At 52.5% G+C, this 9,132-nt stretch overlaps 1 protein-coding gene across 1 annotated transcript in view; it reads right to left on the bottom strand.

The window, feature by feature from the left end:
* The window catches only part of LOC119350917, a 16,283-nt gene extending 8,501 nt beyond the window's left edge, over positions 1-7,782 (bottom strand). Inside the window, exons 1-8 of the mRNA XM_037618523.1 lie at positions 7,047-7,782; positions 6,880-6,954; positions 6,280-6,336; positions 5,865-6,028; positions 5,338-5,472; positions 5,119-5,221; positions 4,829-4,928; positions 4,514-4,716 (exon numbers count right to left, since the gene is read on the bottom strand). Of these exons, the coding sequence (XP_037474420.1) occupies positions 4,514-4,716; positions 4,829-4,928; positions 5,119-5,221; positions 5,338-5,472; positions 5,865-6,028; positions 6,280-6,336; positions 6,880-6,954; positions 7,047-7,148 (939 nt within the window). The 5' untranslated portion in view covers positions 7,149-7,782. The remainder of the gene's footprint in view (positions 1-4,513; positions 4,717-4,828; positions 4,929-5,118; positions 5,222-5,337; positions 5,473-5,864; positions 6,029-6,279; positions 6,337-6,879; positions 6,955-7,046) is intronic.
* Positions 7,783-9,132: the final 1,350 nt, after the last annotated feature.

The following is a 9,132-nucleotide window of genomic DNA, read 5'->3' as shown; positions in this document are numbered from 1 at the left end:
GGATGGAAGGCGCCAAGAGAGCTGGTCGCAGTGGAGTGGGAGGGAGGCGGAGAGATTGGGGAAATTTTACCGCCGCCGCGCTCCATTTCCGGCGGGGTTTTCCCGGGCTTTTCGGCGCTTGGTGGGCGGCCAACTAAAAGTGTGGATCGACAACTTACAGAAATCAGAAGACTTAAAAAAAAGGTCCAGAAACCAGGTCCGATGCCATTCCAGAAATCAGAAGACTTAAAAAAAAGGTGTAGCTGGATTTAACCAAGTCTCCGTGACATTATATGCAAAAAAAGAAAAGAAAAACTAAAAAGGAAATTTTGTACGGATCCCGTTATAAGATCTCACGAATATAGTATCAGTGAGACTTAGCAAGACTTTTAAGGAACGATCTCAAGTGACTGGATGAAAAATAATCGCCCCCGCGTCGTCCACCTCGGCGACTCGGGAGGCCTCGCGATCCACCCTTTTCGACCTTTGTTCCGCAAAAATGTTGGGCAGGGCCATGGTCCAGCCGAACCTACGCTCAAAGCCATTGATTCCTGGACACTGCTCCTATAGATTTGTGCATGGTTGATTAAACAAGTCATGGCGAAAAAAGTTTGCATGCTATAGAATGCATGGCGCGAACTATTCAAGGGGGTTAGCTGGTGTGGTCATGCATTGCGTGAATTGTTTATTCTAGCTTATGAGCCCTGCATCGCTAAGCAACCCTACTCAATTCGTATACAATAGGCAATATAATAGTCAAGACTCCAACGGGCATGGCAATGTTGTCTTCATGCATCTCAACATTGTTTCCTATTTGTTTATTTATTCTCTCTTCCCAAGAGCAACAATGAGTAGGCTAAGGTATACGATGCAATGACAAGGTAGAGAATCTACACTGTTTACTATTTGTTTATTTATCTTTTTTGGGGAAGGTTTGTTTGTTGGTTGGTTTATCCTCACCCCACACCTCTTTCTCTTTTCATTTATCCAGTCTATGGCAAACAGTGTTCGCTCACATAGTTCTTTTTCAACAAGAACTCTTCCGGTTCAAAGTCCAATGATATCAGTAATACTTAATAGATAAACAAAATTCCTCAAGATATCTCACATATATTTTTGTTGTTGCAAAAAACATCAACAAGTTGGTCCACCAACAAGGGAATGTTCTGAATACAATCAAGAAGGGCCTTGCTGACTAAACGAAGCCTAATGCCTTCAGTTTATATGATGGTGCCGGGAGCTTCAGCCAGAAAAAACATGATAAAAGTAAGTATATTTCTTGTTGTTACAATAACTTCTGTGTTTTGTGTGTGTGTGTTCAGTTCACATTTTTTGAAACTGGGAGGTCTGACATATCTGCCTCTGTTATGAAAATCAAGTGTTTTCATGTCACTTTATGGTGGCATCTCTGTTGGAAGTCAAGTGTTTTTATGACAGACAATTCATATGTTAAACATCTTCAGATAACATATCTATGAATTTATAAAAAATAAACAGCACTTCCATGGATGAACAGACAAAGAGTTATTTACCCAAAATCACCACACTTGGGGCTAGGGTAACCAGTTGGTACCAGATTTGTGCCAAGGCACAAAAACCCACTGAAAATGTGCCTAACATGTAATGCGGAGCACTGATGCTGGGATTTGATCGCGAAAACAGCCGAACCGACAGGTAGGGCCGGCCAAAGACCAAGCAAATAAAAAAATGTTGACTAGGTGAGGTGGCAGATGAGATGCGGGTCCCGCCTGTCATTGACACGTGTTCATCTTCATCCCATCTTTATTTCTTTGGAGCATTGCGTCGAGCAGCTCGTGGGCATCCCAGCCATCTCTGCCATGCGAGCCGAGAGCTCTATAGCCATGGAAGCCAAGCCCCTGCTCGAGCTTGCCCCAGGCCGCCTCAGCCTCTTCCCTACACGTCATGAACCCTCGAATCCCGCCGCCGTTCCCGCCGGCATGGACGGCCGAGCCGAGAGCTCCATGGCCACCATGGCTACGGCAGCCGAGCCCTACTCGAGTTAGCCCAGGGCCGCCTTACGCTTCGCGTCGGCGTGCTGGCCTGTGGGCAGGGCCAGCAAGGAGGCGCAGCTCCCGCGCTGCCTCTTGGGCAGGGCGACTGCGTCGGACAGCGCGACGGGCAGCCTCCATGGACGACGACAAGCATGCCCTTGCCTTCTTCTTCACGCAGGTGTGCTCATTCATGGCGTCGGCGTGTCCGAGCACTCATACGTGCTCAAGGTGAGCCACTCGCTCCTTCCCCACGCAGCCACAACTTGGCTCGCCCGACACCTTACCCGCGCCGCCGCGTATGCTAGCTTCAGCAAGGTGGTCACCACCTTGGTAATTGGTAGGAGGATAGGAAGAGCTGCGTGAGCTTGCGGACGGGATGGAGAAGTCCGGCTCGCCGTTCCTTTGGTCGCTGCTCCAGCGTGGCCATGGCATTCTGTGCCTTCTTCAGTGGCTACAGGATGAACGCAGACAAAGTGCTCGATGGAATGCTCCATAGGAAAAATGTTGTCAAGAAGATGACTTTCTAGTCATTGACAGGTAGGGCCCGTGTCTCATTTGCCACATCAGTCGGTCAAACTTTTTGGTCTTCGCCACGTCAGCCCGACAGGCGGGCCCTATTTGTCGGTTCGGCTGTTTTCGCGACCAAATCCCAGCATCAGTGCTCCGCGTTACATGTTAGGCACAATTTCGGTGGGTTTTTGTGCCTTGGCACAAATCTGGTACCAACTGGTTACCCTAGCCTCAAATGTGGTGATTCTGGGTAAATAACTCGCAGACAAACGTTTTTTTATTCATCGGACATTGGCTCAAGCGCTAAGGTGCCTAGAGAAGTGTGCCAACCCATCAATACGAAGTAAACGAAACTAGCCCGCGCAGGCCTAGGGGTGCGCTAGCCCATCAGTATAAGCAAAGAGATTAACGCAGACCTAGAGTTGTTTAAGCCTTAACCCATTTTTTTGAATTCAAAGGCACACCGATCCGCATGCAGAAGGCTGGAGAATCGTACGACGTGGACCATAGGTTCGACCGAACCATGATCCTGAATCGCGCGTCTCCTTCGTTCCGTGCGCCCATCCCTTGCCGCCGGTCGGCACCAGCGAGCTTGCCCGTGCGGCCGCCGGTGGCGGCGGGGTCTGTTCCCGCGGCATTTTAGGCGGGCATCTGATGAGGTACGAGCAGTGACCAGACGTCATGAAGGTTGGAAATTGCAGCAACAATGACAGATCGTGGACGTGAGCGGTGGCCTCGTTGCTGGCATACCATGCGGATGCAGCTCTATCTTGGTTGGGAAGCGACCTCGTTGGAGCCAGGAAAACTGCACAAGAGATGCAACCTGTTTCAACTTGGATGACCTGATGACTCGTGGTCGATGTATGACGACGGTCATGTCCTTCCCCTCGATGTCATCTGCTACAGCAGGCGAGGATAGCGAAGCTAGTGGCGGCGCACGGTGGTGCATCTTCTGATGCAGATCAACCATCGGCTGCCACTTCTGACGATGATGCGGGGCCTCCAAAGCGTCCCAAACTTGGGATTTTGGCAATGACAATGCCCTTCCTCGTTGTCAATGACTTCGTCATGTTGTGGCGAGCAGCTCTTGACACGGCTCATCAGCTTGCTCGTGCCAGCATGACCTTTGCTCGCATCAGACCCCGTGCGCGTATGCAGTTGCTGGGATCGTGGCAAGTGGAGGAGACAACATAAGATGACTCGATTGGGTGGTGCTTCTCGAGTACCTGGTCTCGGTCTCCGGGGTGAAAACCCTAGGTCCGACCCTTGTTAGTTATACCTGACAATGACGCCGTTCTTTGTGTCGTTACCCTGATGAGGGCATTATTGGAGTATGCTCGGACTTGTTCTTCAGGTTGAAAACCCACGATCTGCCCTTCGGAGGTTGGATCCTTTGCACGATCTGCCCTTCAGAGGTTGGATCCGACGATGACGACGTTCGCGTGTCCTTCAGAGGTTGGATCCGGCGATGGCACGTTCGCGTGTCGTTCCCTTCCTGAAGACATCGCCTTTTGAGAACCTTTTTCGCAGTCTTTATGTTGTCAAGAGACTTTTGAGAACCTTTTTCGTAGTCTTTATGCTGTCAAGAAACTTTTTGCCGACGGTGTAGTCTTTATGCTGTCAAGAAACTTTTTGCCGATGGTCACTGTTGTATATGACTTTGCTGTGTACCGACGTGATCGTGTGTTCGCTGTGTACATCATAGTTATGCAGAGGCCGGGTGCATACTCATTGTGATTGTATCGCTCGATTATAAGTTATGAGTCAATAAATAGCGCCCTTCACCAAAAAAGCAAGACTTAAAAAAAAAGGTTGATGGCGTTCCAGAAACCAGGTCTCGGCGCCGGCGAATCCAGCGCCGCCGGCCGACCACCACCACGGATCCAACCAAACCTACTGATCCCATGTACAAAGATGCTAGTACAACGAAAGCGACTCCCTGACTGACCGACAGACAGGTGGCTACACATACAGACAGCACTGCAACCTATCACCAACCACGCCACACATCACATGATGCCGGGCTGATCGAGGTGGTCGCTGCAGTTGGTCGACGGCACGGCGGAGAGCTCCAGCCTCCCCGTCCACTCCTCCCCGGGCCTCAGCGTGATCTGCCGCTCCGCCGCCGCCGCGTCCACGCACAGCGTCTGCTTGTACTCCTCGTCCCCGAAGTCCGCCATCGTCTTCGCCTTCTTCTCCCACGGGTTCCACACCACTGCCATGCCAACAGCACCATCACGGAGGAGATATGCAGGCTGCGTTACCATCATACACCACCATGGCCGGACGGATGGAAACGGATGAAATGATGTGCGTCGGTGTCTTACCGGTGTCGGGGAGCCCGTCCTTCCTGATCACGAACGTGCGCTTCTTCTCGTGGTCCAGCACCGCTATCACGTTCGGCGAGCTGACGTACACCCGGTCGACCTGCAGGCACACCAGGTGTTAGCACCAGTTAAGTTTTCACTGCAGAGAAGCAGCACGATTCTGAAATTTCGACATTGCTAAATGAAATGCATACTGACATTCGAAAAGATGGGTTTGAGTTTGAGCTAGCATCAATAAATTGAAATGTATACATTACTGTTGAAGCTTCTCTTAATATTCAGATATTCACCTCTGATTCGAAGGTTATGGCGTCTCCTTGTTCGGTGTGGCGTTCCCGCTGGCTGAGATTGTCCAGGTAATCGAGGGTCTCCAGGCCTTCTATCCTCACCTCGCTGAAGTTAACAGGGCATGCCAAAAGTCATTTGTGTCAACATTGTATGACATCAACAGAAGGCAGTTCGACAGTGAGGCGCAAGAAAGCTCTTATGTTGGGTGCATGTCGGCTGACCTGATGTCTGAGACTGAGAGGTATGTGTGGTAGGCAAATGAGAAACTGAATGGCTTGCCATTAACGTTTCGGATGCGCGACACCAGTGAGAGGTCACCATCCTTTGTGAGAGAGATTCTCAGCCGGAACTCGAAACTGCAACCAAAATCAAGTGATCAGGTAAAATGCATGCAAACACTGAAGGGAAGGGGTACAGATACGGAACAAGAACGAGAGAACAAGGAAATCCCCCTCTCATTCTTATGTCTTCAGCATCTATATTCGAAGTGGCTACCAGTCGCCAATTAAATGCGCCGCTGAATCTTAACCATACTCATCAGAAAAATTACCCTATATGTATGAACATCGGTATTATCATGCTACATTCTCTACCTAAAGGAACATTGTCACTAAACGTGCACCGCATATCTAATCATACGAATATCGAAGAACAAAATATCATCAGAGGTACAGGCTTCGGCTGTTAACAGAAAGTATGTGCAGCCAGAAAGTAGGTGCAGATTAATCAACAGAGATGAGATGCACACCTATGTGGCCAGCTCTTCACGTCCTCTTCAGATGGCTTTAGGATAAGGTCAACGGAAGATCTGCTGCCGCTGTCACTGCGACTTAATCCTGGATGCTCCTCGTCAAGGGCCCACATTCTGTTCCTCGCAAATCCATGTCGCTCCAAGGTCCCGCAGTTTCCAAACTGATAGGGTTTGAATTATTATCAGTAAACTCCAAGAAAAACAAGCAGCTCTGCTCTCCTATCCATTCCCTCCATCCGAAAAAGCTTGTCCCAAACTTGTCCCTCAAATTGATGTATCTAGCACTAACTTGGTGCTAGATACATCCATTTGGGGGACAAGCTTTTTCGGACGGAGGGAGTAGTATGTTGTACCCTCTGATATGCAGATAATCAGATACAAAACTTATCCGCGGGATGTAGTAGTGTGGTACCTGTGGAAAGCATATCGGAATCCCGCCACGCATCGCCTTTGGTGGCTTCATGATTGCCTGCACACCAAGAACCTGGGTTATATGCAAGTGCCTAGTAAGACAATGGAACACATAAGACATAAGAGTAACTAACTGCAACTGTGGTACAGCCCCACATGTCCTACAAATCGGACGAATGACTACGGATCAACGAAGCCCATGCTCGGACGGAGGTAGCACCATAACTGACTATGGAGGAAGGCATTGTGGTTCATGGACCTTAATTGGGACCACAAAGTATGAAGTATGTGAACTATGGAACAAAATTCTAGCCTGTCTTCTCCAACCACCATTACAGTCTACTTAAACACTCTTGTCTGTCCTCCTATGTTAAATTCAGAAAATGCATACAGCCTGCGCATAATCCACCCCCACATTGCCGTAATTGTACGCAACAGTGAAAGCAAGTGACACACTGAATGGGGAATTTGTATTTTGTACTGCTCGACATGAATTTCTCCGGCACGGCACAGCACAGCACAGAACAGAGCAGAGCAGAGCAGAGTAGAACAGAGCTGAACTGAAGAGTGAGGAGCAGGAGGAGGGGTAGGCTAGGCTGACCTTGCTGCTGGTGAAGAGGAGTTCGTCGCCGCGGTCGTTCGTCCAGGAGACGACCTGCCCGCCGTGCAGGCTCACCTGCAACCAATGCCCCAAAACCCCATCAGAAATTCAGAATCACGCCCAACCCGACCAGCCTGAGACTCTGAGAGTGAAGATGGGGGACGCACCCGCGCGGTGGCCCCGCTGGGCGAGCGGAGCAGGACGGCCTGGCCGGCCCCGTCCCTGCCCGCCTCCGGATCCGTGGCGCCCGCGTAGCGCCCCATGCTCATCCACTGCCGGCAGCCGGCCGGAGCCAATCGAGCGCAGATCGACGGACGGGCGAAGCGAGCACGGGTGGCACCGCAGGAGGAGGAGGGGCGCGGGATATGTATGCGGCGCGGCGCGGCGACGTCGGCGTTGGGGCGGTTGGGGCGTCACGCGCGGCGGCACTTTCCGTGTGAGTGAAAGCAAAGGCGGCGGAGAACCCGTGAAGCGCCCGTGAGCCACCACCCACCTCACCTCACCTCGCCTCGCCTGGCACCTGGCGCAGCGGCCGTGGCAGCGCTCCTCCTCCACCTCCGCCTCTCCTTTTCTCCCCAACCAAAACTCCACCCGCCCGCCTGCAAGCCCACCCGCAACCGGGGGAGGGAGGGAGGAAGTCCACAAGGCACGGCACGTCGGCACGGCAGCAGCAGCGAGCGCCGCGCACGTGGAGGAGCGAGCAGAGCAAAGCAACCTAGCACTAGCAGCGGATCACACGCAATGCCATGGGAGGGAGAGGCTCCTGACCTCCGGTGGTGGTACTACTGGCAGGCAGCAGGTAGTAGTAGTAGCTGGTCTGGGCTGGGTGGCGCCGGAAGAGAGCGAGGGAGGATCCGAGGCGAGATCCGGGGCGGCCGCTGCCACGTGCGCGCGCGCGTGCCGCGTCCGGAGGGAGGCGGGGTGCCGACTGCCGTGCCGAGTGAGTGAGTGACTGGCTCGCTTGGCCCGCGCGCGCGTGTCCTCTTGCCGACCCTCCTCGTAGCTGAGCTAGTGGCCGTGGCCGATTTTGGCGCTTCTCGAGGCGTTTCCCGTTGCCACGGCGCACCCGCTTTTGACGCCTAGCTGGTGTACTGGCCTTCCTGTTTGGTGTTTGCCACCGGAAAAACAATTTTTTGAACTTTTGAGCCGCCTCCGCGCTCCAACTTTTTATTGTATGCGGTCATTTTTTTTGGGTGATATGTGGTCAATTATGATTGACCATATAGTAGATTGAATAAACAATCCAGAGGGGTCATTATGTGTGGATTTATCATCATGCTTAAACCACATCATGACATGTGCAAAAGTTAGCATGATGCATACACCATTACTACTTGCCATGATGATTTTTTTTAGAAAGACTCTTAACCTATTCATCAAACATCAAGACAGTACAAAAAACATAAAAAGCACCAAAAATTACATCTACACCACATAACGACAACCACAAGCACTAGAGCAAGCCGAAAGCGTGTCACCGTTATCGCGCGTACCTCACTAGAGCCGGGCAAACCTTATTGTAGTAGACAATCGGAAAGTCGTCGTGCTAAGTGCATCTCCAACAGTCGCGCTAAATATCGCGTGTGGGGAAAAAGCAACTTTTAGCGCGCGTGGGCCGGTTTGGCGCGCTCCAACAGGGGCGGGAGAATCAGGCGCGGGAAAAAGAAGTGCACGCGCGTGTGAAAAAACGCCCCCCGCGCATGGCAGATTTGGCGCGCAGCGTCGGGCGCGCTCTATAAAAACAGCACGCGCTCGCCCGCCAATCGTCACTCCATTGCCTCCTTCTTCCCCGCCTCGCCGTTCTTCCTCGCCTCCAGCGCCCCGCCGCTGACGCCGCACCCTTCTACCCCCGTCTCCGTGCCTTCTCCCCCGCCGCTGACATGCCGCCGCGCCTACGGAGCACCTCCGGCTACCGCGGCGTCCGTGTCCGCCCCTCCGCATGTTTTACGCGGAGATCCGCTCCGATAATACACGTCTCAGCCTGGGGACGTTCGAGACCGCCCACGAGGCCGGCCGCGCGTACGATGCGGCGGCTTGGCGCCTCTCGAGGCCACGTTCGCAGATGAACTTCAATAATGCACGGACGTGCCAGCAGGCGCAGGACCTCGCGCCTCTGCCGCGGTTAATCACCGACGAGGACCGCCGCATCCAACGTAGGCGGGAGCACTGTCTCCTCATCGCCGAGGTAGACGAGTACGCCATGGCGGAGTGGCGCCAGCGCTTCCCGTAGGACGTCGCCGCTGAGAACGACTT

The sequence above is a fragment of the Triticum dicoccoides genome, chromosome 1B (assembly GCF_002162155.2).
Source record: "Triticum dicoccoides isolate Atlit2015 ecotype Zavitan chromosome 1B, WEW_v2.0, whole genome shotgun sequence".
NCBI classification, from domain to species: Eukaryota; Viridiplantae; Streptophyta; class Magnoliopsida; order Poales; family Poaceae; genus Triticum; species Triticum dicoccoides.
The sequence above is the reverse complement of the archived record's forward strand: the minus strand, read 5'-3'. Positions and strand labels throughout refer to the sequence as shown.